The 25530-nt window shown below is 45.8% G+C and overlaps 1 protein-coding gene and 1 long non-coding RNA gene across 14 annotated transcripts; one reads left to right on the top strand and one right to left on the bottom strand.

Moving 5' to 3' along the window:
* Window positions 1-548: 548 nt before the first annotated feature.
* LOC123281965 (uncharacterized) lies at window positions 549-6270 on the bottom strand. 2 transcript variants are annotated; one of them, XR_011498783.1, is made up of 4 exons: window positions 5602-6213; window positions 4638-4821; window positions 3989-4243; window positions 549-1022 (listed from the first exon to the last, which is right to left on the bottom strand). It is a non-coding gene; the product is annotated as an uncharacterized lncRNA (long non-coding RNA). The 2 variants fall into 2 exon arrangements; XR_006521783.2 differs by lacking the exon at window positions 549-1022 and having other exon boundaries at window positions 2529-4243; window positions 5602-6270.
* A 151-nt stretch (window positions 6271-6421) lies between these two features.
* On the top strand, window positions 6422-24026 carry ERLIN2 (ER lipid raft associated 2). Of its 12 annotated transcripts, none has more exons than XM_070499851.1 (14): window positions 6461-6559; window positions 7488-7610; window positions 7816-7937; window positions 9238-9319; window positions 10594-10640; window positions 12575-12636; window positions 12789-12914; window positions 16285-16358; window positions 16516-16574; window positions 17114-17205; window positions 18072-18161; window positions 20146-20225; window positions 20633-21031; window positions 23779-24026. In XM_070499851.1, the coding sequence occupies exons 3-13, from the start codon at window positions 7831-7833 to the stop codon at window positions 20831-20833; spliced, it is 1020 nt and encodes a 339-aa protein (XP_070355952.1). In that variant the 5' UTR covers window positions 6461-6559; window positions 7488-7610; window positions 7816-7830; the 3' UTR covers window positions 20834-21031; window positions 23779-24026. The 12 variants fall into 12 exon arrangements, with proteins under 12 accessions (XP_070355956.1, XP_014706849.1, XP_070355952.1 ...); XM_070499854.1 differs by having other exon boundaries at window positions 6526-6559; window positions 7526-7610; XM_070499849.1 differs by having other exon boundaries at window positions 6551-6929.
* Window positions 24027-25530: the final 1504 nt, after the last annotated feature.

Genomic DNA, 25530 nt, shown 5'->3' with positions numbered 1-25530 from the left:
TCCCATAGCTGGTGGTTTTTATCCTCACTGGTTCTCTAGGACCCCACCAGCAATGCCCCTCCATCTCCCATCTTCCTCCAGAACTCCTCCTGGGCTCTGCTTCCACGCGTCCATGCTCACAGCATCCCCTTCCATTCTCTACTCCCCCGACTCTTAGCCATACAGCACTGCATCAACACACCTGTCGTTCTTTGGGATGCCTGGAAAGCTGGCTGTCTCATTCTCAGTCCCCTTTTTAAGTCTTGTTATACAACAGTGGTTCTCAGCTGGAGGCAATTTTGTCACACACACCCCCCAGGGGACATTTGGCAATGTCTGGGTACATATTTGGTTGTCACTACTGGCATCTAGGCAGAGAGGCCAGAGATGCTGCTAAACATCCTACAATGCACAGGACAGCCCACCCCATCCCACCCCCCAAAAAAGAATTATGCAGCCTAAAATGTTAATCGTAGCAAGGTTGAGAACCCCTGATACAGAACCTCACCAGGCCCAAATGGTCTCTCCACTCTTCCATGCTTTCTTCACTTGGATTGTGGCTTATAGCTAGTAGGTGTTCAACAAATGTTTATTGAATTGAACTAAATTTCTCTCCTGATACACTGACATTTTCCAAATTCACAAATATAGGGGGAGAAAAATATTGAATTAACAATCAGATGATCTGCCTGTGACCTTGAGGAAGTGACTTAACCCTCTAACTAGCATGTCCTCATCTGTTAAATGGGGTTATAGTGAAACCATCCTCATGGAATATTATGAAAATCAAATGAGCTAATCTAACTGAAAGCACTTTCTACATCCTAAAGGGTCATGTGATATTTATTATTTTATTCAAAAAGCACTTATTGAGTGCCAGTTATGTGCTGGGAATTATGTTAGACCCTCCGGGGTAGGGGTGGGAGACACAAAGGTAACTCAAACGAAGCCCCTACCCTCCAGGAGCTTACAGTCTTGTGAGAAGTACTGACATAGAACCAGAATATTTCAGTGAGTGCCGCAGGAGAAGGATGCACAGGAGGCTGTGGAAACAGAGATGCAGCATTTAGAAGGGTCTTGAAGGATGAGTAAGAGTTGGTCTAGTAAAACACAAAAAACAACAGACTATCATAAAAGCTGAGGTGTGGGCAGAGAACCCACATTAAAATCATTAAAGATCTTATAAGACAAGCTAAGAGATGTGAAGCTTTTTCTGCAGGTAACCTGTGATTGTGTTTTTAAGCAGAAAAAGTATGAGTCAAAGATCACAAGGAGCAGTGTGGAAGATGCGCTCATTTAAGGGTAGGCTACAGGGTGCAGTAAGGAGATCACTAACATTAGATTCTTACAATAATCCAAGGGAGAAATGATGAAGCCCTGAACTAGGACACTGTATAGAGAGAAGGGTACAGGGGCAAGGAATAATTAGAACTTCATAACTAAATGGTTGGGGCAGATGAGGATAGAGGTTGAGCGTCTGGCTGGATGGTTGAGTGCGTGGTGACGCCTTCAATGGGAGGAGTACGTTTGAGGGGAATTACAAGTTCAGTTTGAGACATGATTGGTTTGTCCCCATCCAACATCCAAAGAGATGGTATTCTAGTCTGTAACTCATAGCTATGATATATGTTTGGGAGAGTCAGCAACAACCACACAATTAGAATCTTGAGAACACAAGAGACCTTCCAGAAAGAGAAGGTAGAGAAAGAAGAGCAGTGGATCAAGGCTAGAGTTCACAGAAGTAGTTGAGGATGAGCTAATATAGAGACTACAAAAGGAACATTCAGACAAGTAGGAGGAAAACCAGGAGGGATGGGGCCACTCATGGAAGCCAGGGGTGGGAGGTTTAAGCATTAAGGGGTCAGTCAACAGTACCAAGTGCATCAGAGAAAAGGACTGAAGGACTGAAAACAAGGGATGGAGAGTGAGGAAGTCAAGACAGCAGCGGTAGGTACATGTTCAAGACACTGCTCAAAAGGAAGGAGACAAATCAGGTGAGAACTAGAGGCTCCTTCAGGATCAACAGAGGGGCTTTAAGAGAAAAGAAAGAAAGGGAGAGAGAGACTTGCACAAGGCTGCAGGCTGCAGCTAAAGATCTGGTAGAGTGAGGAGATCATAAAGGCTCTGGGGCCCTGAGGAGAAAGGAGGGATAGATTAAGAATCCAGGTGGAAAAGACTGGCCTGGAATAGGACGTGGGTTGCCTTATTCTCTGAGATTCACCTAACAGGAACATAAGGTATCTCTTTGTCTACAGCAAAAAGGCATCTATCAATGATAGAGATGTATGCAGACAAAATGCCAATCTTTTCTGTAAATTCCTAATGTTATTATGAATTCAGAGATATCAAATGAATGGGCATCCCAGGCAAAACAAGCCATGCCACACCTCTAACTGCCGGGCCGCTTGGCATAGTTGCCCAGGGTAGCAGGCTGCTTTCCCATCGCTCCCCAAATGACTGTGGACCTTGACCAAGGCCCCTCTCTGGAGACTTCCTCCCCTGTGCCCTCTGTTTCCCCATGAGTGAGATAAATGGGTCAGATTAGAATCACAGGCAACAATGTATATGTCTATCAACAGATGAATGTGTAAACAAATCGCTGTATAGCTGTACAATGGAATATTACATAGCAATAAAAAGGAATGACGTATTGACATACTCAACAACATCGATCAATCTCCAAATCATTATTCTTGGTTAAAAAAAGCCAGAGAATCCCCCTCAAAAAGAACACATACTGTAGGGTTTCATTTATATAAAATTCTACAAAATGCAAACTAATCTACAGTGACAAGCACAACAGTTTGTGTTCAGGAATTAGGGATTCATGGGGAGGGTGGGAGGGACGGATTACAAAGGGACATGAGGAAATTTGGGGGCATGAGACACGTCTTGATTGTGGTCAAGGCTTCACAGGTGTATACTTATGTCAAAACTTATCAAACTGTATACTTTATAGGCATTTTATTGTATGTCAATTATACTTCAATAAAGCTGTAAAAACATATAATCACAAAATGATCTTTAGGTCACTTCCAACTGCCTTTCAACTCAATTATTTTTTCATGACTCCTCTTTGATCCCTTTACTGAACTCCCTTGAAGAACCCCAAGCAAATATCCTTTTATTCTCTGAAGGCACCGATCCTGGTTTTCCCTACTGAAAATGAGGGGAAAGTTTTAAGTAACCCTCTTATGAATTAAGGACATAGTCTCCTTTCCTTTTCCCCCCAAGCTCACCAAAATCATACTGGGATCAACTGTCCTGAAGGATGACCTCTAGTCTCTGTTTAAGACACAAAGGAAGAAGAAAAATCAAAAACAAAAAATTTTTCCAGCAACTTCCACTCTTGTGTTATAAATGAACTGAAGTCAAAGATTTTAAGAGTTGCCTGGCTCCTCTGGAGCTAACCTGGCATAAAAAGGGCTCTAATTGTGAAAGAAAGGGTCTCTTCTATCTTTGGAGTAGTGCTCTCACCAACAAACAGCAACCCAGGCAGAGGGAGATGTGGATGGCTGTGGGAGGAGTACTTTTTTTTTTATCTCGCGTCAATCTACAACTGCAAAATGAACTGGCCCAATTTAAAGTTTCACAATTTCTGACCATTGGTCTACATTCCTGAAAGGTTCTCCGTGAAATAAATGTGGTGTGTGTGTAAGTTGAATCACTGGCTTCTAATTCGTTTACTATAATGAAGAAATAGACTTGGGATTATTTGAATTCTGTCTTTGCAATTTACAAGCTTTGTGATCTTGGGCAATCTCTCAACTTCTCTAAACTTCAACTTCCTCCTCTAAAATGGAGCTGAACTCAAGGGCTGACCTGAAGATTGTATGCAATGAGAAAGGCCAGGGCCTGGGACATGGGAAGCACTCAGTAATGGTTTATGAAATCTGCATTGTAAATATCTATTGAGGTCTCATTTCGGAGTCCCTTATCTCTTCTTCTGATAAACATTCATTTGGTTATTACTCAATACCACATAACTTTAAGCTTACCCTCCCCTCACCTTCTGTCATGTTGATAATCCAAGTCCACAAGCAGGCAAGAACACATTCATGGAATCTGCTATTTAAAACAGCAACAGCTCAGGAGGCTGGCCCTGTGGCCGGGTGGTTGAGTTCACATGCTCCGCTTCAGCGGCCCAGGGTTTCACCGGTTCAGATCCTGGGCACGGACATGGCACCTCTCATCGGGCCACACTGGGGCGGCGTCCCACGTGTCCCAACTGGAAGGGTCCACGGCTAAAGTATACAGCTATGTACTGGGGGGATTTGAGGAGAAAAAGAAAAAAAAAAGAAGATTGGCAACAGTTGTTAGCTCAGGTGCCAATCTTTAAAAGAAACAGCAACAGCTAACACTTATTGAACACTTAAAATGTGCCAGATGTTTTTTTGATTTGTCATTTAATCCTCACAGCAGTCCAATAAGGTTCAGACTATTATGACCCCCATTTTACAGACGAAGAAAATGAGTCACAGATAGATTAAGTCATTTTCCCAAGGTCACACAGCTAATAGGAGGCAGGGTGAGGGGAGGTAGCCCAAGATTTAAACCCAGGCAGTCTGACTGGGGTATCCGTGTTTAGCCACTATACCTTAACTTTTTAAAAAATGGATTTTTAAACACTTTTGTTAAACAAATTTCCATAGACTTACCTCCATGGTAACTTTGGATATTGAGTCATAAAAATCACAGGTCTCCTGGGGCTGGCCCCGTGGCCAAGTGGTTAACTTCTTGTGCTCCGCTACAGGCGGCCCAGTGTTTCCTTGGTTCGAATCCTGGGCGCTGACATGGCACTGCTCATCAAACCATGCTGAGGTGGCGTCCCACATGCTGCAACTAGAAGGACCCACGATGAAGAATATGCAACTATGTACCGGAGGGGGTAGGGGAGCTTTGGGGAGAATAAAGGAAAAAAATAAAATCTTAAAAAAAAAAATCACAGGTCTCCTAAGAAAGGGGTTTTCAGAAATGTTAGATCATCATCTACTGGGGTCCACCCCCTGAGTCTGGGCAGGGCCACAGTGAAACAACCCAGGCCCAGCGAGAAGGCTCCAGAGAACAAAATCCCAGAACTTCCCCTCAGTGTTCATTCCAAAGTTTCATAGTCAGGAAATTCTTAAATTACAACTAATTTAAATCCTTTATGCTGCAGGCTAAGCCCCATTCCTTGGGCTGATAAACCCCAACATTTCCATTTCTCTTACTCATTCATACAAATATTAAATAAACATTTATTAAGCATGCCCAGCTGACTTACATCACTGAACACGGAGAGCAAAAAGCTCTCAAGTTCGCATAGGATCAATCAGGAGATTGGCGTGTGTGCACCCACGTGTTCTGAGGGTGGGGTTTGCAGTGGAGGGTGGTGGGGAGAGGCCCTCATTTATGGGAGTGGGCACAGAGCTCCCAGGCAGCGTCAGGCAGCCCACTTGTGGCCTTAACCAGAAAATGCTGAAATACCCCAACACAAACTCCCAGAACAAACCCAGGCAGGCAGAACGAGCCAGCCCCAAGCAGCCGTGCCTGGAAAATCTACACTTTCCTTTTCCTGTGCCCTAAATCTACCACCACCAGCTTGCCATCTTCCCTGTGTAATAGCAATAGCTTTTCACTTACTGAAGGTTGTAATTAAGCGGACTCCAACTTTCTCTTCTGCAAATAACATGACTTCAGCGGCTAAATTAGTAATGCCCCAAGGTGCAGAACAGGGAAGGCTGCCAACAACGTGAGGCGCGTAGACCGGGAGACGCAAAGTCTGGACCCTGGTCCTGGTCGCACCGCACTTCAGTCTGTTTTGACCGAGCACCTGAAGGGAAGACGCAATCCCTGCCCTCAAGGAACCTATAATCTAGCCAGAGACAGCGGGCCAGGTGCACAAGCCCGTGTGTCCTGTGGCAGGAGCTACGAGGGCAGCTAAAATCCTAAATGTTAAGGGAGCGCAAAGGAGGCTTTCATCCACTGTCACTCTCGCACCCCACTGAACTTAGACTTTGTTCACTAAAATTGGGATAATGCCTTCTTAATCTTCTTTATGGTGCTGTGGGGCATAGCTCTAGGCCAAAGCTGCTGGAAAAGCATAAAGGGCAATTCAAAGCAGGGATTGTTGATTAGCGTCGCCGTGGCGCTAATCTGCATATTTAAAAGATCTGTTTCACTCGGCGAGCACAAGGCTAGAATGGTTGCAACTCGCCGGTACCCGCTCCGAAAAAGAAAGAAACAGGCTGGGCCTAATGGGGAGGAGTCTCCGCAGCAAACTTCAAAATCAACCCTCGGAAAGAAACGCCCTCGGTCTCAGCATCCACGGCCACCCTCCAGGCGCTCCGCAGCACCCCAGCCCAGAAACCCCAGACTGAGCCGCGGGCGCCCCTCGGCGGCCAGCCGCGAACACTGACCACTCGGAGCGCGGGGGCGGGGCGAATGAACTAAGGAGGGAGGGGGGTGTGGTCCTCTCGCGTGAACTAATGGCGTCATCAAAGCGACGGGTCCGGAAGGAAGTAGCGTGCTGAGGGGTGTGGCGGTTTCTGCGGTTGCTCGGGAGGTCGGACGGGTACGGAGCGCCTGGAGGGACAGCCTGGTACGCGGCCCCCGCCCATTCGTGCGCGCACTGGGCCTAGTTGCGGCTCTGGGCCGGAGCTCATCAGCGGTTCTGCGGCGCACCCCCCCCAACCCGGGAGCCTCCGTCCGTCAGCCGGGCCACTCCGGCAGCGAGAACGCGACCGCTTTCTGTCCCGTCCCTTCCCGCGAGCGCCCAGGCGGGACCGAGCGGAGGCTCTGGGAGCCCCAGCCCCTCCCCAGGGCGTTGGGGACGCGCGACCCTCTCGGAAAAGGGCAGGGAAGGGCGCGAGGTGGGGCGGGGTGACCCCCAGGAGGGCAGGGCTTTTGCTGAAAGAATGCGGTGCAGATCAGAAGCAGGAGGCCGCCACGGTAAAAGAAGCGTCTCTCAGGTGTCTGCGCCCGAGCTGTGTTGGACCCGGGGGCAGAAGCCCGCCCTGCGCGGGTGCGCCAGGCACGCCTGACTCTGCCTTCTGCTGTTGGTTGCCGTAGTGTTTCCAGATCATTCAGTGTTCAAAAATTAGTCTAGATGCCACCTCTTTCGCATCCTGATACCTGAACGCAGTTGCACCCAGGACCCCAGAGTCTTCCAGCCTGGGGAAGCCCCTTTCTTCTCTAACCATGGGCTTGGGGAGCTGCCAGGTGCAAAGTGTCAGGTAGATGGGAGGGAGTGTGTCTCCAGGCTGATTCAGAGCCCTGCCCCATGTAAGGCCAAAGGCATGACTGGGAAGGTGGACGAAAAGCCGGAGATTCCCCTTTAGAACTGTTGCTCGAATGCTGTCTCTGACGCTTCCGCCTCTGAAAGGAGTAAATAATGGTTTCCTTTGAAATGGCAGGCAATTAGGACTGGGAGGCTCTGACCAGAATTACATAGCCACAACTGCCTGTCATCTGACATCCTCTGTAATTTGGGCCAACATACTGCAGCTGCCTCTCTTCCCCTTTCCTAGTATGAGTGGCTTCGGTGACAGCACATTCGTGTTCACAGGAAGGGAAGGCTGTGTTCTGAACGCTGCCCAACTGGCACTGGTTCTCCCTTGGGCCACGGCTTGAGCCACTGCCTCTTCAAAGAGGTGAGGAATAGAGTTCTGCAGTTAAGGAATGGGAGTGTTGGCTGAGAGCAAGGTTGAAGAGAGTTGTAGATCTAGCCATGTGTTCATACTACAACAGGCTGGATATGAGCCGCTTTCAAGGCGCTCAGCCTGGTGAGGCGCTCTTGCTGTCAGTTTGTCTCCTGCATGTCAGACCACACACATTTTCCCATATCTTTTTCCCTAGGATAAAGGTGCACTGATGGCTCAGTTGGGAGCAATTGTGGCTGTGGCTACCAGTTTCTTTTGTGCATCTCTCTTCTCAGCTGTGCACAAGATAGAAGAGGGACACATTGGGGTGTATTACAGGTAAGGCAGAGACGGAGAAACCTGCAACTTCCTGTTAAATGACTCTCCTTCCTAATCACTGTAGCAGATTTTGCTGAATATCTGTGTTTTTTTGAATAGGGGAGTGATTTAGATTGAGGTTTCTTGTCAGTGACCATGGGGAGGGAAATACACATACATAAATACACATAAGTAGTTGTAAATATAAAACTTTGTAGTTTGAGTTGGTGCTATGGATGGTGATTGATAAATGTATAGAGAGATTTAGAGACAAAACCTAAAGGAAACCAGTGCTCCTTGCAGATCATCGCTGAAACGTTGTTTTCTGCTACATCCCTCTGGGCATCCTGGTGCCACAAAGTTACCTCTGATGAGTACCAGTTCTTGATGGCAACGTGAGGTGCTAGCCTGCTGTGCTAATTTGAACCTACTCTTTAAATTAACATTACAGGAAAAATGAAAGAGCCTGCGTGTTGATTTGTATCAATTAAGGCAAGCTCAAGAATAGCGGTCCTTACAATAAAGGAACCCATTATGTCACTGTTTATTTTATTGCTCTTTTAAAAAAAAATTATATCTTTGACTTGACAATGTAAAGCAAAGAAGCACTTTCAAATCTTGGGGTACTTTGCTTTTAGTAACTTCCATAACCAAGTTTTTGCTTTAGTCTTTATGAACCCCTTCTTATATGTGTCCTAAGATGCTTATTTCTGGATTGCCCATAGCAAGTTCTAAAAGTCTTGATTGGGTTCCCCCTCTCTCCTGTAATTATTTCTCCCTACCATCTGCTTATATGTCCCCCCCAAAAGCTTTTAATTTTATCATTTACGTATAACTTGATTAAAAGGTAACTCTACTGTCAAAAAATATATATTAAAATGATTTGTAAAGCATACCTAAAATTAGTCTCTTGGTTGTTCATGTTACTGGACTCCAACATTAGTGCAGTTAATTGATAACAGTATTACTGGATTTAACTGCCCTAATGGGTTTCCACAAACTCAAGGGATGTGACAAAGTAAAACAGACTTCCTCTCTCATCTGAAGTACAGCCAGGGCTTCTGCTGTCTTTAGTCCACTGAGCCTGTGTGCCTGTTTTTCTCGCTGCAAAAGCAAGAATAATGGTTTTATGTTTTACCATCAGGCTTCCTAGAATATCAGGGTCGAGCTGAGAGGAAGAAAGGGATCTGTGGACATGGCTCTGGCACATGGCACTCTATATTAAATGTTTATGGGGCTGAAGAGAAAGTTGGCCCAAACCATATTGATGTAATAGATACCTCTTGCTAAACTGAACCTGCCCTCTCTTCCTCCTCTGCAGAGGCGGTGCCCTGCTGACTTCCACCAGCGGCCCTGGTTTCCATCTCATGCTCCCTTTCATCACATCATATAAGTCTGTGCAGGTATACTTGGCTTGTGTTGTACGGCCGGACTACTGCAGATTTGGGTGTTGACTAATGCATGATTTGGAATTACTTAGCTATCAGATGACTATAATGCCTTTTCCAGGAATCATTTAGGACTAAGTTTTATGTACATATATATAAGAATGCGGCTCCAGGGGCCAGCCCGGTGGCGCAGCAGTTAAGTTCGCACCTTCCACTTCGGCAGCCCGGGATTCACCAGTTCGGATCCCTGGTGTAACGTGGCACTGCTTGGCAAGCCATGCTGTGGCAGGCGTCCCACTTATAAAGTAGAGGAAGCTGGGCATGGATGTTAGCTCAGGGCCAGTCTTCCTCAGCAAAAGGAGGAGGGTTGGCGGCAAATGTTAGCTCAGGGCTCATCTTCCTCAAAAAAAAAAAAGAATGAGGCTCCATGAGCCATTCACTCTGGTGCTTTACCCGATTGTTGAACTAGCTGAATGGGCTCATTGCCTTGGCCCATCAGCCCCAGCTGGGAATCATTTCTTTACTTCAAGACAAAACCAGAGAAGAATCTGTTGTAAATGTACACAAGAAAAAGGGTATGTGTGTCTGTGTGTTTTAAATCAGGCTACCAAGATAGATGGAAATAAAACATGGTCATTTTGCTGGTTCTTATTTGAACTTTAGAGATGTGAACATAATTTTGGGGAAGAGGAAAGTTGAAGTAGGTGAAGGGAAATGACATCTAAAACAGGAATAGAATGAGCTATGACAGATCTAAAGCCTGGCTAAGTTAGGCCAGCCATCTTTGAAGTATGTCCAGCTAAGAGGAAGATTTAGAGAAGGACTTTGAAAGTGACACAGGGAAATGTCCTGGATACCTCATCAGCATTTTTATGGTTTTCACAGTGCATTCATGCACATTATCTGAGTCTCACGATAATCCTGAGAATGGGCTCAGCAGGGATTATAGGCTGAGACAGGTTAAATAAAGAATTCGCTGTTTCAAGACTAGTAAATGGAAGAAGTAGAATAAATACAGATCTTAGACTCCTAATCCAGAGTCTTTTTCACAAAACTCTTATTACCCAGCTCGTTCCTGTGTTGGTTCACTTACAGGGAGGCTGCGGTAGGTCCCTCTGCTTGGTTTAGTCTCGCCCCCTGTGAGGAAGGAGGGTTAGGTTGGGCAATCGTTTCACCAAGGCAAAGCTCAACCCAAATAAGTATTCGAGGACGAGGCCACTTGGGATTCCAAAAATAAGCTACTTGTTTGTTACTGCCCATCTTACAGCATTTCGTGTCTCTGTTTCCAGACCACCCTGCAGACAGACGAGGTGAAGAACGTACCTTGTGGAACTAGGTAAGGTGCCCAGAATAAAGCAGGTGAGCCCAAATGAGGGGAAGGACTAGCTGGCTGGCTGCAGTGAGGGCCAGTGAAAGGGAGGCCTCCCTTCTTGGTGGTTTTACCAAGTTCCCTGTGCCCTAGCTCCCTCCGCTCTGATTTGACTGCAGCAGAGGAAGTCACAGTAGGTGGACAGGTTTGGGAGAGCCTTGACTGCCATGCTAAGAAGCTGGGACTTTTTCTGTTACAAGTGAGGATCCACTAAAGGCTTTTAGCAGAGAAGTGGCTGATAAAGGAAGATGACTTTATCATCACTAACTGGGAGAATGTCATAAAGGTGAGGGGAGACCCTTAGGGGCAGGACATCCAAAGAGAACACCACTGCAGTGGTCTGGTTGAACTATGAACAAGGTCTCGACTGGCACAGAGTAACAAGGTAAACACCATCACGAGGAAACATTCCGACAAATCCAGAATTGTGACAGCCCCCAGGAGAACTGGCTGGGTCTCATCACAAAGTCATATTTGGTGGGGCATTGGGTTGACAAGAAGACTTAAAAGACATAAACAGATGCAGTGGTGAACCTTGGTTAGAACCTGGTTCAAAAGTAACAGCTATAAGGACATTTTGGGAACTCTGTTAGGCAGCTTGGGCTGCCATCACAGCCTACCACAGGCAGAGTGACTTAAACAACAGAATTGATTTTCTCACAGTTCTAGCTCAAAGTCCAAGATCAGGGTGCCAGCAGGGTTGGTCTCTGGGGAAGCCTCTCTTCCTGGCTCGCAGATGGCCGCTTGGCTGTGTCCTCACACAGCCTTTCTCCTGCGCATGTGCTCAGTCAGATTAGGGCCCCACCCTTATGACCTCATTGAACCTTAATTACCTCCTTAAAGGCCCTGTCTCCAAATACAGTCATACGGGGGATTAGAGTTTCAACATATGGACTTAGGAGGGCACACAATTCGGTCTATAACAGGAACTATTGGGGACATTTAAGTAAGGACTGTGTATTAGGTCATGTTAAGGAATTATTGCTGATTTTCTTAGGTTTGGGAATGGTTTTGTGACTATGTAGGAGAATGTCATTATCCTTTGGTGTTGCCTGCCAAAGTGGGTTAAGGAGTAAAATATCATGACTGCAACTTAACGTTGAAATGTTCAGCAAAAAATAAGTAGCTCAGGGGCCGGCCCCGTGGCCGAGTGGTTAAGTTTGCACGCTTCACTTCAGCAGCCCAGGGTTTCGCCTGTTCGGATCCTGGACACAGACATAGCACCACTCATCAAGCCATGCTGGGACGGCATCCCACATGCCACAACTAGAAGGACCCACAACTAAAATATACAACTATGTACTGGGGGGGCTTTGGGGAGAAGAATAAAAAGTAAAAATAAATCTTAAAAAAAATAAGTAGCTCAATCAAGGTAAAATGTTAACGGTTGTTAAATGTAGGTGTTGGTATATGGGTGTTAGCTGTACTATTCTTTCAACTTTTCTGTATGTTTGAAATTTTTTTATAATGAATATTTGAGGAGAAAGGGAAGTACCAAACTAAAGAGACAGTGAAGACAAAGTGAGAAGCAGTGACCACAAGATCCCACAGTGACCTTTTAAGTTCTGAGAACTCCTTGACCTTCTTTAGTCTTTTCCCTTCAATTGATTGCTTTAATTACAAGGTGTTATGGATTCAAAAGATAGGAGCTTATTTCTTACTGGCACTCTAAAAGTTTCACTTTGTTCTTTGCAGAGGTATTTTGAGGAGGTGTGATTTCTGGGGAGATTGTATTCTTGCTATAAGCTCTGAAGATCTCCTACTTGGAGATCCAGCGTGCCTTGTGACCTCCCATTAACTCTGCTCCTTTTCTGCTGAGTCACACTTACGCCGTCACCTAGGACGCTGCACTGTACTCCAGAGCCCGTCAGTGACCTCTCTGTCCGTCCTTCCTCCAATAGTGGTGGTGTGATGATCTACTTTGACAGAATTGAAGTGGTGAACTTCCTGGTCCCCAACGCAGGTACGTTTTCCCAGTGGACTCTCCCCACCAGCGTACTTTCCCCAGCACGCCACCCGCTGTCTGCCGCAGCACCTCGGGAAGGGAGACCTGCTGTGTCTCAGAAAGCTTTGAGTCCTGCCTTTTCTCATCCTGCAATCCCTCCTTCTCTCCAGTGTATGACATAGTGAAGAACTATACCGCCGACTACGACAAGGCCCTCATCTTCAACAAGATCCACCACGAGCTGAACCAGTTCTGCAGTGTACACACGCTTCAAGAGGTCTACATCGAGCTCTTTGGTGAGAAAGCCTCTTCTCGTCAGAGCACACCTGGCTGCCTCCCACTGCCTACTTCTGAGTTACTCACAGGCTGGGTGGGGGCCGATGGGCAGCCCGTGTTAATGAAGCCAGCGCTCAGGAGCTGGTCACAGAGCACTCCTGGAAGGTGCTGATGACACTGGAAGAAGGTGGGGAATGTGGTTGAGCTTTGGGCATAGGAATAGCAGTAGGGGGCAGGACTCCTGGCCTGACTCAGAGGACTTCAGTGGAAAGGTGTCTCACTGTCCCTAAAAGATCATCCTGTAACGCAGACAGGGTCAGTCCTAGAAGCACTTAGGGACCGTCCTGCCCGACATCCTCATTTTAGGACAGGGTATTGAGGCACAAAGAGCGAAAGTCGCAGGGCTGGAGGATGGCAGCTGAAGCTAGAACTTCCCTCTCCTCGCTCTCCGCTGAGTATGCTGTCCACCACGCCATGCTGAGTGACGGGCACCCAGGGAACGGTGACGAGGCTGTGAGGGCTCATGCTGAATTCTGGAAGTGGGACAAGGACCATCGCTGCTTACCGTTCAAGGGCCTTTGTGCGTTTTGGTTTTTTGTTTTTACCCTAACCTGTAGAGATGAATAGGAAAACGCTTAAAACAAAAAGCATCCCCTTGCTGACTTAGACACTTCTTGTCCGTTTTACGTGGTCAAAGTGAACACAGGCTGACTTCAGCGAGGGAAGGAAACATTTCAGTAACTCTTGCAGCTCCTTTGTGGTAAAGTGTCCTGTTTAAACTTCTGCTAGAAGTTTCTAGTAGCCGTTGCTAAAAGTAAATGGATTTTTCAACCAGTAGTACACCTGTTGTTGATACTAGGAGTAGAAGATGATTTTTCCCAGGAATCTTCATAAAAAGGACCCCAATTGAGAGCATTTTTTGGAGTTAGACAGAGGGAGAAATCATTGGCCAATGATCTTAATCAAGCGAGTAGCCTTGTGCCCTGTGTTTCAGATTTGGGAAACCATCAGAATCACTTTTAATTTTTCTGCTGTAGAAAATGAATCTAAACTTGCTCTATAGGGTTTGGATTCTTTTATTGAGTTTGGATTCAGTGTGCTTTTAAGAAAAATTCAGTAAATTTGCTATTGATTTTTTTTACCTCAAACTGACAGAATTTTATAAAATATCATTAGTTTTCTCTCTAGGCATTGTTTTAGGACTTGTGCCATTAAATGAACATTTCAAAGCATTTGAGACAACAAAAGACAAAGGACATGTAATTTCCATGAAGAGAAAGTTAAAATGTGAAATTGTTTTGCGTTGGAAAACGTCTTAACTGTCTCAGAGACAAACTTGGTGGCTTCGTTAAGTCTGGTTTCTTGTACAGAGGAGCTGGGAAAATGTATTTGCTTTGAAATCTTTTTCCTTTTAAAGTTCAATCTTGCCAGCAAGCACTGTTTTGTTTAGAATCTATTTTCATCCATAAAATAGAAACTCGTGTCTCTAACCCTGTCCCTCGAACAAGGAAGGTTTTTCTCTGGTTCCCTCCTCTCAGGACTCAGAGCCCTGACTTTCAACATGACTGCATGATTCTCATCACTGTTCACCCTGATGCATCCTCTTTGCCCATCTTAGAAAAATATTACGTAACGCTTGTTCAGAAGTTTACCTGAAGGACCTCTTTGCATTTACTTAGTAGTATAACTTCATCAGCATTTCTCAGCATAACTGTACATATAAACAACTTATTAGCAGTATTAGTTTGGTAATAAACCAGCTTGCAAAATATTTCTTCCAGATTTTTCTGGAAAGTTACTAGCCCAGGGCCACCAGTTTTCACTTTGACTCGGATCTAATTTGGTCTGATAAATGTGACTGTGTTATTATTAACTTACAAAAGGGTACAGCCCGTCTCACTTAAAGTTTGGTTGGTATCCTATTTAAAATAGAAAATATGGGGGCCAGCCCCGTGGCCGAGTGGTTAAGCTCGTGTGCTCCGCTTCGGCGGCCCAGGGTTTTGCAAGTTCAAATCCTGGGCGCGGACATGGCACCACTCATCAAGCCATGCTGAGGTGGCGTCCCACATGCCACAACTAGAAGGACCTAAACTAAAAATACACAACTATGTACCAGGGGGCTTTGGGGAGAAAAAGGAAAGATAAAATCTTTAAAAAAATAAAATAGAAAATATGAAATGTAGTGTTTATCTCCAGCTGTCACATTGTTAGACCCACATCAGGCATGTGGTGCTGCCTGTGTGGGCATTTCTCCCTCGCCACTAAGAGGCTTGTGAGAGCATATCCAATATGTGGAAACATTGAAATCCCTTGCTTACTGCTATGACAGTTGAAGAAAAAAACCCTAACAATCAAAGCACAGTGATTAAACAAGTTCATTATTTTGGCTGCTAACTAGCTTGAGCACATCACTGAACCTCCGGGGGCCTCAGTTTGGTCGTCTCTGAAAGGCAGGAGTTGCACTCGCTATGCCTCACGTCCTGGGCACAGATGACCAAGAATGGCCACTGAAGCCGGTGGCAGCTGACAATAAGGGAGATGATTTAGTTTAGACATCCACCTGGTTTTGTGGAGTCTTTTCCTCGGCGCTCTTCCAGGATCTCAGTGAGGATCTCGGGCAGGAGCAGGGAAGAGAAGGCAGCCTGGGTGCAGCTGTTCTGGGGGCCTAGCTAGAAGGGAGAGTCAGTTACAGCTCTTCCCACACTTGTCCTTGTAACAACTCACATGTGAATTCCAGACCGAGGAATCAGAACCAAAGCAAACAACACATCAAAGACTTGGGCTTATTTCCAGAACTATAAATTTTCGTTTTCCCCTTGTGTTATTTGATGGAGTTCCTAATGGAAATAGTCTTCCTTGGGGCTTTCCTTGACGTCAGAGTCTGTTTTTCTTTTAGAAACTTCTAAAATTACTAGATCGAATGAGCTTGGCTCTTTTCAAAATACCTAACATAGCCATTCCACCTTCCTTCTTCATGAAAACTGGGTGCTTACCTTCTCTTTTGCTGCTCTTGTCTAGGGAAAGGCTGCTGGCTGATTCAAGAAATGTGCTAGAATTGTTTGTGCCTTTTCTTTTTAAAGCTCAGTTCCCTGTTGGGCAAGGTTGATATTTTCATCAACGTAGGCGATTTTATCTTGAGGCCACAGGAAGAGGATGCTCTGATGGCCGACCTCTGCAGAGGGCCTGTGTAGGCATGCTGCTCCAGAAGTCTCTCGGGCTCTGTAGACTTCTGGGCTCTGAGAATCACACTACCTTGGGAAGACCTTTGGTCTGTCAGGTGCCTTCTTGAGCCAACGTTTCAGTTTGAACTCCAACCGAATACTTCCCTCCACACCCCACCCGCCCCCCCAAAAGTGTAACAGCTCCTTTCTCTGTCTCTCTTGATTCTAGATCAGATTGATGAAAATCTCAAACTGGCTTTGCAACAGGACCTGACCTCCATGGCCCCTGGGCTGGTCATCCAAGTAAGCATTGCCACAGAGAGAGCGCCCCCTGGCGCAGGCGCAGCTCCTCTTCCAAGGGATGTCCATTTTGTGTGGGAAGATCAAGGACCAGTGGGAGCTGCTTATGTCCCTCACCACCCTCACCTTCCCTTCAGGTGCTATTTTTGTCCTTCCCCAGGCCGTGCGGGTGACCAAGCCCAATATACCCGAGGCAATCCGCAGAAACTACGAGTTGATGTGAGTGGACCTCTGCCCTAGCCTTACCCACTGCTCTCTCCCACCCCCCACCTCCTCCCGCCGCAGAGCTGAGCGAAGCTGTGCCAGGCTCTCCTTCCCCTTCTTGAGTATCTGCCACAGCCCATTGCACTGTGAGATGGAGCAGGCGTGTCAGGAGAGTCACCTGGGCTCCTTAACTGGATTGAGAGCCACGGAGAAGCCCTTTTGAGGCAGGATGCTTTTTAAATGGCCACGGAGCCTTGTTTGTGCTTCATGGCTCATGCCAAAGAAGATGGGAGGGAAAGACGATTAAGTGGGCAGGCAGGTGCATTTTACTGAAGAAAATTATGCCTTATTTCCCACAAATGAGTTATTTTGGAGGAGAAGGAAAGCCATGTTACTGTCTGCTTTTACCTGGGACATTGAACACCTTCCAGCAGAGAGTAAGAAATCATAGTTGCCTCTCCTCACTGAAGAGTTTGGCTTCTCCGGGGGACAGTGCAGTTCCTCAGAAGCTTTTCCATAGCAGCCTCATGGCTGCATACTTTCTTCCCCCTCAGGGAAAGCGAGAAGACAAAGCTGCTCATTGCAGCCCAGAAACAGAAGGTGGTGGAGAAGGAAGCCGAGACAGAGCGGAAGAAGGCCCTCATTGGTCTGCACGTGGTTCTGTGATACCTTTCAGGGCAGTTGGGTGGGAACGGTGGGAAGGTGTGAGGAAGCCTCAGGCACAGTTAGACCATGTGGTCCTCCAAACCCTGGCCACATGCCGGGGTAGGGGGGCATTCATACTCCCAGAAGCCAAGCTGAAATTGTCAGATCATGGCCAGGGGCAATGAGCTTTGAGTTTCCATAGACCTCCTAAGTGAAAGGAGCCCTTCCTGTGAATTCTTAATAATAATGGCTAACACTTACTGAGCACTTACTATGAGTCATGTGCTTTTCTAATCACTTATATGTGAATTCCTTCAAACCTCACAACCACTAGGTGAGGTAGGCGCTATCATCAGCCTCATTCTCCTGAGCTGAAGCACACAGAGGTTAAATAATGTGCCAAGGTCATGTGGCAAGTAAGTGGTAGAACCAGGGTTCCAGTCCAGGACTCTGGGTTCTTAACCACTCCCTAGACTATCACCAACAAACCGGACTGCCTCCTAAAGTGAAGGGGCAGGATGAAACTTTTTAGAGACTGCCTTAGTCCTTAAAATATTCCTTTGGGAGAAACACACTTGTGACTTAGGAGAGAGGTTAGGGCTGGTCCCTCACTTTCGTCAGAGGAATGATCTCAGCCCCTGGACCCAGCTCTTCCCAATCACTGTTCACTGATGTTGTGGTTTGTACTCACTGTAGATTCTGTCTCTGCCCGTGGGTGCCACCATGGCTGCCCGCTGGGGCCAGTGGCTCTCCATCTGAGCTTACCCACTATCATGCATCAGGGATTCAGATCAGGTGAAAGGTCAAATTTAGTCAAACTTGTGACACATCAGAGCTCTAAGCCTTTTCTCAACTTCACTAATATAGAGGCAGAAAAAGTGGCTCAGGTTGCAGAAATCACCTATGGGCAGAAGGTGATGGAGAAGGAGACTGAGAAGAAGATTTCAGAAATTGAAGGTGAGCAGCAGTGAAGTTAATGCCTGCGTTTGTTTCCTCAGACCTCACTTTGTAGCAAGGGTGTGGGAGAGTCATTTCTTTTGCTCTTTCATCTCTGTTCTAAGATGTCATGATTTCTTTGGAACATCACTTTTTCTCTGTGCTTTAACTCAAGTTTTGGGGAGATCTGGGCCAGGCTGCCATCAATTTTCCCCCTCAGAGGACCTTCATTCATTCACTCAACAAATGTTCGTTGGGTGCCCTTGGGCATAAGACGAGGGCAGTCACGCAGTCTCTGGCATCTTGGGCTCACAATCTGGCGTTGGAAGTAACTGAGCAGCTAGGCCAGATCAGCAGCTCCTTCCTCGTGCCTTGCCTGCCTCTCCTCGGAAGTCAGCGAGCACGGACCTGTGGCCTCTAAGTCTGCTCCCAGGGTCCCAGCAGATACAAAGCCAGCTGTGAAGACTCCTCTTCCACACCAACAACCCTGGAGCTGGAGAGAAGTGTTTTCTTTGCCAGCTTCTCTGAATATCATTCCCCTTCAGTTCCCTGCCCCTCGGCCCTCACCTCATTCCCACCCCCTGCCTTTTCCTTCATGCGGTGCCTTATATCAAGCAAATTCTAGGACAGAAATGGGGCCTCAAGGCCCAGCGTCAGGCTGCAAAGTGTTCTGTCCAGTTATACGCTTTATGGGACCTGTCAGGCTTTGCAGGGGCCCGTTGAGGAGCCAATTAGGACTTTAAAGATCAGCGGCTCCTCATTAGGGAGCTCTTAGCAAAACACCACATTTTTATTGTATTTTTTTAAAAAGACTGGCACCTGAGCTAACAACTGTTGCCAATCTTCTTTTTTTTTTCCCTGCTTTTTCTCCCCAAGTCCCCCCAGTACATAGTTGTATATTTTTTAGTTGTGGGTCCTTCTAGGTGTGGTATGTGGGATGCCGCCTCAGCGTGGCCTGATGAGCGGTGCCATGTCTGCGCCCAGGATCTGAACCCGATGAAACCCTAGGCCGCCAAAAGCGGAGCATGCGAACTTAACCACTCGGCCACAAGGCAGGCCCCCACATTTTTATTTCTTATAAATACATGTCATCAGGTGCTAAGACCAGTTGAGACAGCCACATGCAGCCAGCAGCCCAGCCTGACTGCAGGCTCCTTCCACCCAGGGTCATGCTGAGGATGTGCAGTAAGGACCCACCACAGAATGGCCTTTCTTCCCAGGTGTTTTGCTACAAATATTACTCACATGAGGCCGGCCTCATTCCCAAGGCAAGGGAGTACATATCAAAAATTTTGCATCAGCTTGACAGAAAGCTAGTTGCAGCAGATTAAGGAAATGTAGTGCTTGCATAGTGGAAGTTTAAAAGGTTTAATCCAGACAGGTGTTAGTCTGGATCATGGCATGTAATTCTATTAGAGCTAGGCCAACTTAACCACTGTTAATTAGAACCTGTTTGAAATGATTGATGGAAATAAGAGGGAAATGAAGCTGGAGAGAGACTGAACTACTTTACGTTTATGGTATTCGTTTTCAGGGTGGATCCACCTCTGATTCAGAGCCTTCTTTAGGCTTCTCTCACTTTTGCTGTGCAGCATAGGGATGAGGTGGAAAGCTGTGAACCTGGAGGTTGAGGCAGGGTCCCAGGCCTCTTCTCAGGCCTGGACCCACAAAAGGAGGAAGCATCTGGAACCAGGAAGTGTCTCTGGGCGGCAGCGCTTTTCTCAATAATGCTGTCAAAGCTGTTGTCAGGCACAGCAATGGACTTGCTCATAACTAGTCCCCGCCACAGGGAGATCCTTTGACAGCACTTGTTCATCTTGGTTTATTTTCACAACAGCTTGTGAAATAGGAAAAAATGCCTTCTTCCCCATTTCACAGATGAGGAAAGCAAAGCACAGAGAAAAAAGAGCACTCTCCCCAAGGTCACAGAGGCAGTTGGGGAAGGTGACAGGGACCAGGCACTCTGATGGCCTCTGCCCTTCAGCTCCCTGCGTCTTCCCCTCAGATGCTGCATTTCTGGCCCGGGAGAAGGCGAAGGCTGATGCTGAGTGCTACACTGCTATGAAGATAGCCGAAGCAAACAAGGTGAGGGCAGGGCGTCTGGTGAAGAGGGGCATGTCAGAGTCTGCTTCTGTCGTTTGAGAGCTCTCGCTGTTGGACCACCAGCCTGCAGGTCCCCGGGTGGCTGGAAGTGATGCCTCCAGTGCTGTGTGGGACAGGGACTCCTCTTTTCCTTAAGTGCCTTGACAGAAGTTTAATTTTTGTGCTAAACCTGGAAATCCTAAAACTCTTGCAGCTCTGGCCTTGAAGATCTGAGGTTACTTCCTCCTAGAGAAGTGGTTACCCTGTTGTTGCTGTAACCATGAGAGCAGAAGTAGAGAGGGCATATCTCTTTGACAGAGACCCTCTCCGTGTGGAGAGGGAAAGGATGCCACCCGAAGTTTTCTCTCATCTGGCTGCACCTAAGTCATCTTTACTTTTTTTTCTTACAGCTGAAGCTGACCCCTGAGTATCTGCAGCTGATGAAGTACAAGGCCATTGCTTCCAACAGCAAGATTTACTTTGGCAAAGACATCCCTAACATGTTCGTGGACTCTGCAGGCGGTCTGGGCAAGCAGTTTGAGGGGCTGGCTGACAAGCTGGGTTTTGGCTTAGAAGACGAGCCCTTGGAGGCAGACCCTGAGGAGAATTGAAAATTCTTTTTATACAACCTCAGCTGACACTTACAGAGATCTTTATTTTTTAACGATGAACCAGGATGCCCCTCCCGCTCATACTACCTTCTTTGACTCTCTCCCACATACTGTGGTGAAAAAAGAAGAAATGGACTTAAATCTATTCCCCTTCATGGGAAGGGAGGGCTGGGATTGATGATTTTGGGTTTTATTCAGGTAAGTAGGTTATATGACTTCTGTTAAGATTTTTAAATATAGGATTGACCTTTGACCTCCAGGCACTAATTTTAGCCCTCTGAAGCTGGCTTAATAAGGGATGCTGTCCATAAGGAGTGGGAGAAGTACAGGGTGTTGCCTTCAGGTGATTTGGCTTCCCTTATTTGGGAAAATGCAGTCCAATTTTCTTGTCCCTGCCTCCAAGGTGGGAGATGCCTGTGGATGAGGCTCAGCAACTGAGCAAGTATGTCCTTGTGCGTTTGCCAGGAGAGCTGCGGGGAGTGTGGGCTGCCCTGGCGTTTCTGTCCGTGCATAATGGGTGATTTTAGAGGCACACTTTCTTGAGCCTTCAAGAGCAAGAACTGGTGCTGGGGTTTGCGAGTTTTTCTACCCACTGCCCTCCCTGCCCTGGGGCTTAAAAAGTGGTGGTTTGTGACTGCATTTCCAGTCAGGGTTTGGTCACCACCACACACTTCTTTTTAAAGCTTTTCACCTGTTCTGTGATCTGGTTTTTTCCTCTCAATCTGTTCCTGGGTTCCACTCAGCATCAAGAAGAGAGGAACAAACAACTCCAGGGTGTTAACAGCTGCTGAAGCGGGGCCATTGTGTCTATTAGCCACTGCGGTACCTGCTCGGCAAGCTGCCTATTTTCCTTGAGATCACCTGTCTGTTTATCGTTGTGGAGATTCTACACTGAGGGGCTCCTCTGGAGGAAGAAAGTTATCCAAAAGATTTCTCAGTCTCAGGGCTCATGGCTTGTGCCGGGACTTTGTCTGACACAGCGAGGAAAGGGAGCCCGTTCTCTAAGTAGCTAGTGTTTTTAAGTCCAGGGCTGCAGGCGGCCACACAGGTGTCAGAGTGAATGTTAAACCTCCAGAGTCAGCAATGTGGGTGCGAGTCCGAGTTCGCGCCCAAGTCCCTGGGTTGGAATGGCTGCATCAAAATTCATTCAAATGTTTTCTTTTTCATTACTAATTAGGAAAATTTTGAGTCACTCTGGGAGATTCGGGATGGGGGAGAGCAAATGTGAAAGAAAGCTTCTCTTATACCCTGGAATTGGAGTTGGGGGCGGGGGCCCGGCCTCTCTAGCCCATGAGTTGTGTTGCAGATTGTTAAGTGGAGGGCGGCTCTCTGGGGTTAAGTGGGAAGCATACTGGCATTCTCCATGACAAGCTCTGGCTTGGGATTTGGCCTTGTTATGAGCTACCCGCCCCCCCCCCCAAACTCCCACTGTACCCCTCTTCCCTCGGCGAAACTATGAATGATACTTTGTGGCACAGACCCCCACCTCATTTTTGGTCCCATGCCCTGACTTCCAGTTTATCAGATGGCCCCAGAACTCAGGCCAGCTTGCTCCAAAGTAGCACCAAGCTTGTCGGGAGCTTGTGGAGCATTCAGCCTGCCTAGGAAGAAACAAAGCGTTAACTCCTCTTAATTGAAATGTTGCCCTTCCCTGTTCTAATTCCTGGGACTTAGAATTCTCAAACTTGGTCCTGGTCACACTTTGTGCAAGCAGCCAAATGTTCCCGGGGGGTGATGGATTTTCACGTGCTCGTCCTTGCAGAACGCGGGCAGTCTCCCAAGACCAACACAGGGTATCCATTATTAAGACATATTCACCCTCCTCCCCATCTCAATGCCATCAGTCACTTGTTAAGAGCCACATGTGACATCCAGCATCCCCCATTTATGTATTTGCTCCCTCTACACTGAGATTTGCTACCTAGGCCTCAGAAAACACTACTTCACCTCAACAGAATAAGGCGCAAGAATGTCTCAGCCTCTCTAATTTGCACGTTGGCTCAGGTTCTTAACTTGAAAGTCTCTCAATGCTAACCTCCTGCCACTGCTTGTCCCTTGCACTAGGGACACTCTGACCACAGGAGAGCCTCAGTAAAGTCCCGCCACACCCACCCCTCGATGCTGATGCCGCTTCCTCTTTGAACAAAAATATAAATGTCTCAGTACCCGTTCATGTAAATCCAGTGGTTGTCTGTACCTGCCTGAGTAGTAAAATCATGGAATTCAGCTCTTTCCTTACCATGGGACAACCAGCCAATCTGTCTGTGTGACTGTTTCTTTAACACCTACTAGAAAATCTGATCTTAAAACATTTGATTCTAAACATGTAAAATGTGACAGCCTGCAGTTTTGTAGGCAGTAAAGTCATGGCTGCTATTTATAAATGGAACTTCTATCAAAATAAGTAACTGTTTATAAAATTCATTTTTTTTGTAGGATTTTCCAAGGAAAAGTCACCTTGGTTGAATGTTTCTCACTCATTAAACTCTGCAGAAGTGATTCATATTCAGTACTGCTTTTAATCACTTTTTTAATATAAGGAAAGAATGTTTGCAAGGAAGCCAAAGTTTGTTAATTTTTATATGACTAAAATAAAATAAATTTGCAGGGAGGAAAAAAAAAATCACTGAAAGAATTTTAGCAATATATTGATCCAAAAAAGCAGATGTTTTATAAATGATCTGTCGCAATTTCTATGGGTCCATGTATCTTTTAACACTGATAACTTTACCACTTATAGAGAGTAAATAGTGAAAGTAAGATGCTCGTATTTACTGACGTATCTAAGTTTGATTGAGGATAAAATGTATCTTGGCTGATGTCTGCTCTGTGCCTGTGATCCTAACCACCACTTCTTTAGTTCTCCTCACTAGGGTTCCAGACACTGTTTCTCTTGTTTCCTTATAAAAGAGGTGGTAGCCAATCATTTTGTGTTTGTATTTCAGCTCTTGTGAAGGCTGGTGATGGAACAGTCAAACTAATTCTACTTTCAAAGAGCCCCAAGGGCTTAATGACCCCCTTTGTAACTAAGAAGTGATTCTTGTTATATTAATTAACTCTAAAAATGATATGCTGGATTAATTTCCTTGGCTTGAGAACAGGAAGAATTGTTTTGGACAACACTAAAGGCGTGAATTTATGTCTTAGTTTTATTTTCAGTCTTGCTAAATAAAATGTCTTTGTATTTACTTTTTTATTAAAGTGAAATTTAGCAATAGTTAATATTAGGATAAGTAAGAAATAAAACGTCCTGCCTAGTGAGTTAAGTACAAGATTGCCCCAAAAATATATTCAGATGAGTATCATCCCTATTATCAACATAGAAACAATAACTAGTTAATTTATGAACATGGCGTAATTCTTGGTAGGTATATAGAGGTCGTCTATCATTGTAAAGAATCCACACACCACTGCAATTCTGCTCCAAAGGGCAGAGATACTTTGAATTAACCCAAAACTCACTGTGTATCAATTTAGTGAAAAAGTCCCTGTCTCCACTCTGGAAAGCTGTCCAGCCTAAGGTTGCCAAATTCAACACAGGGTACCCAGTGAAATGTGAATTTCATATAAACAAGTAATTTTTAGTAAAAATATGTCCCAAATATTGCATGAGACATACTAAAAAATTACTCGTTGTTTATATGAAATTCACATTTCACTGGTTATCCTGTATTTTTATTTGCTAAATCTGGCCACCCTATTGCAGGCTTTCTCAGGTTTTTTTAATGGTGCTCAGAAACTTCCTCTATTTGAGAGCCTACTACACAAACAACATGAACTTACAATTCATTAATTAAGTAATGTAGTTACTGGAGTTAAGACTGCCAGAGTTCAAATCTATGCTCTACCACTTCCGAGTTGTATGGTCTTGAATAAATTCTTTAACCTCTCTGAGCCTCAGTTTCTTCATCTATAAAATGGGTTTAGTGCACTAAATGGAATAATGCACATGAAAGTGTTAGCGTGTGCCTAGCATGTATAAATGTTCAAAATAGCTTATTTTTAATCATCTGTAAAAACAGGCTAGAAAGCACACAGCTATGAAGTGGGTACCACTAAGTGGGAAATCAAACAGATGTGGTAACATATAATAAGATTACAAATAGGAGAGTGCACAGAGGAAGAAGAGAACAACATGACAATGCAGCAAACACAGTATGGAGAACGCAGACCTCTAAGAAATGTAGTAGGTAGAAAATCAGCTGGTTTGGCCATGTTATGAATTGCCCAGTTCTGAGCGCCAATTAAAAAAAAGACTTGAAGAGGCTAGAAAGTAAGCAAAATGTTAAAAGAAAGAAAGTAGTTAAAAAATAGAGCTCATGGGTTGACCCCAGGAAAGGCAGAAGGGGAATTAAACAGCTTCACGTTTATAAAAGCTACCTAATGGTCAGCTAGCTATTCTCTAGCTCCTCAGAGACCAAAGAAGAGGAAATTAGCTTGCGGAATAGAGTATTTTAAGAGATTTTACATAAGACTGGCTAAAATTTGAAGAAGGGAGAAGTAGCTCTCTGCAAATGGAAAATAAATCCAGGGATTAGCATGGATAACATTTTCTTCTCTGAGGGTCTTCAGAAATTGGGGAGATTCTATGCGATTTGGGACGGTTTAAATGTCATTCTTCCGATATGAAAGATCAGGTGATCTCTAAAGGTCCTCCCTGGGTTTCGGGTTCTAGGATCTGTATTGACATTTCAAAA

Source organism: Equus asinus, chromosome 27, assembly GCF_041296235.1.
Source record: "Equus asinus isolate D_3611 breed Donkey chromosome 27, EquAss-T2T_v2, whole genome shotgun sequence".
NCBI classification, from domain to species: domain Eukaryota; kingdom Metazoa; phylum Chordata; class Mammalia; order Perissodactyla; family Equidae; genus Equus; species Equus asinus.
The sequence above is the reverse complement of the archived record's forward strand: the minus strand, read 5'-3'. Positions and strand labels throughout refer to the sequence as shown.

Excerpts from the sequence above, each read along its gene's own strand:
- ERLIN2 (XM_070499855.1), top strand. The coding sequence starts at position 7,831 with ATGGCTCAGTTGGGAGCAATTGTGGCTGTGGCTACCAGTTTCTTTTGT. Across the intron at positions 12,915-16,284 it reads GGTCTACATCGAGCTCTTTG|ATCAGATTGATGAAAATCTC; the intron begins GTGAGAAAGCCT and ends TCTTGATTCTAG. Across the intron at positions 16,575-17,113 it reads CGCAGAAACTACGAGTTGAT|GGAAAGCGAGAAGACAAAGC; the intron begins GTGAGTGGACCT and ends CTTCCCCCTCAG.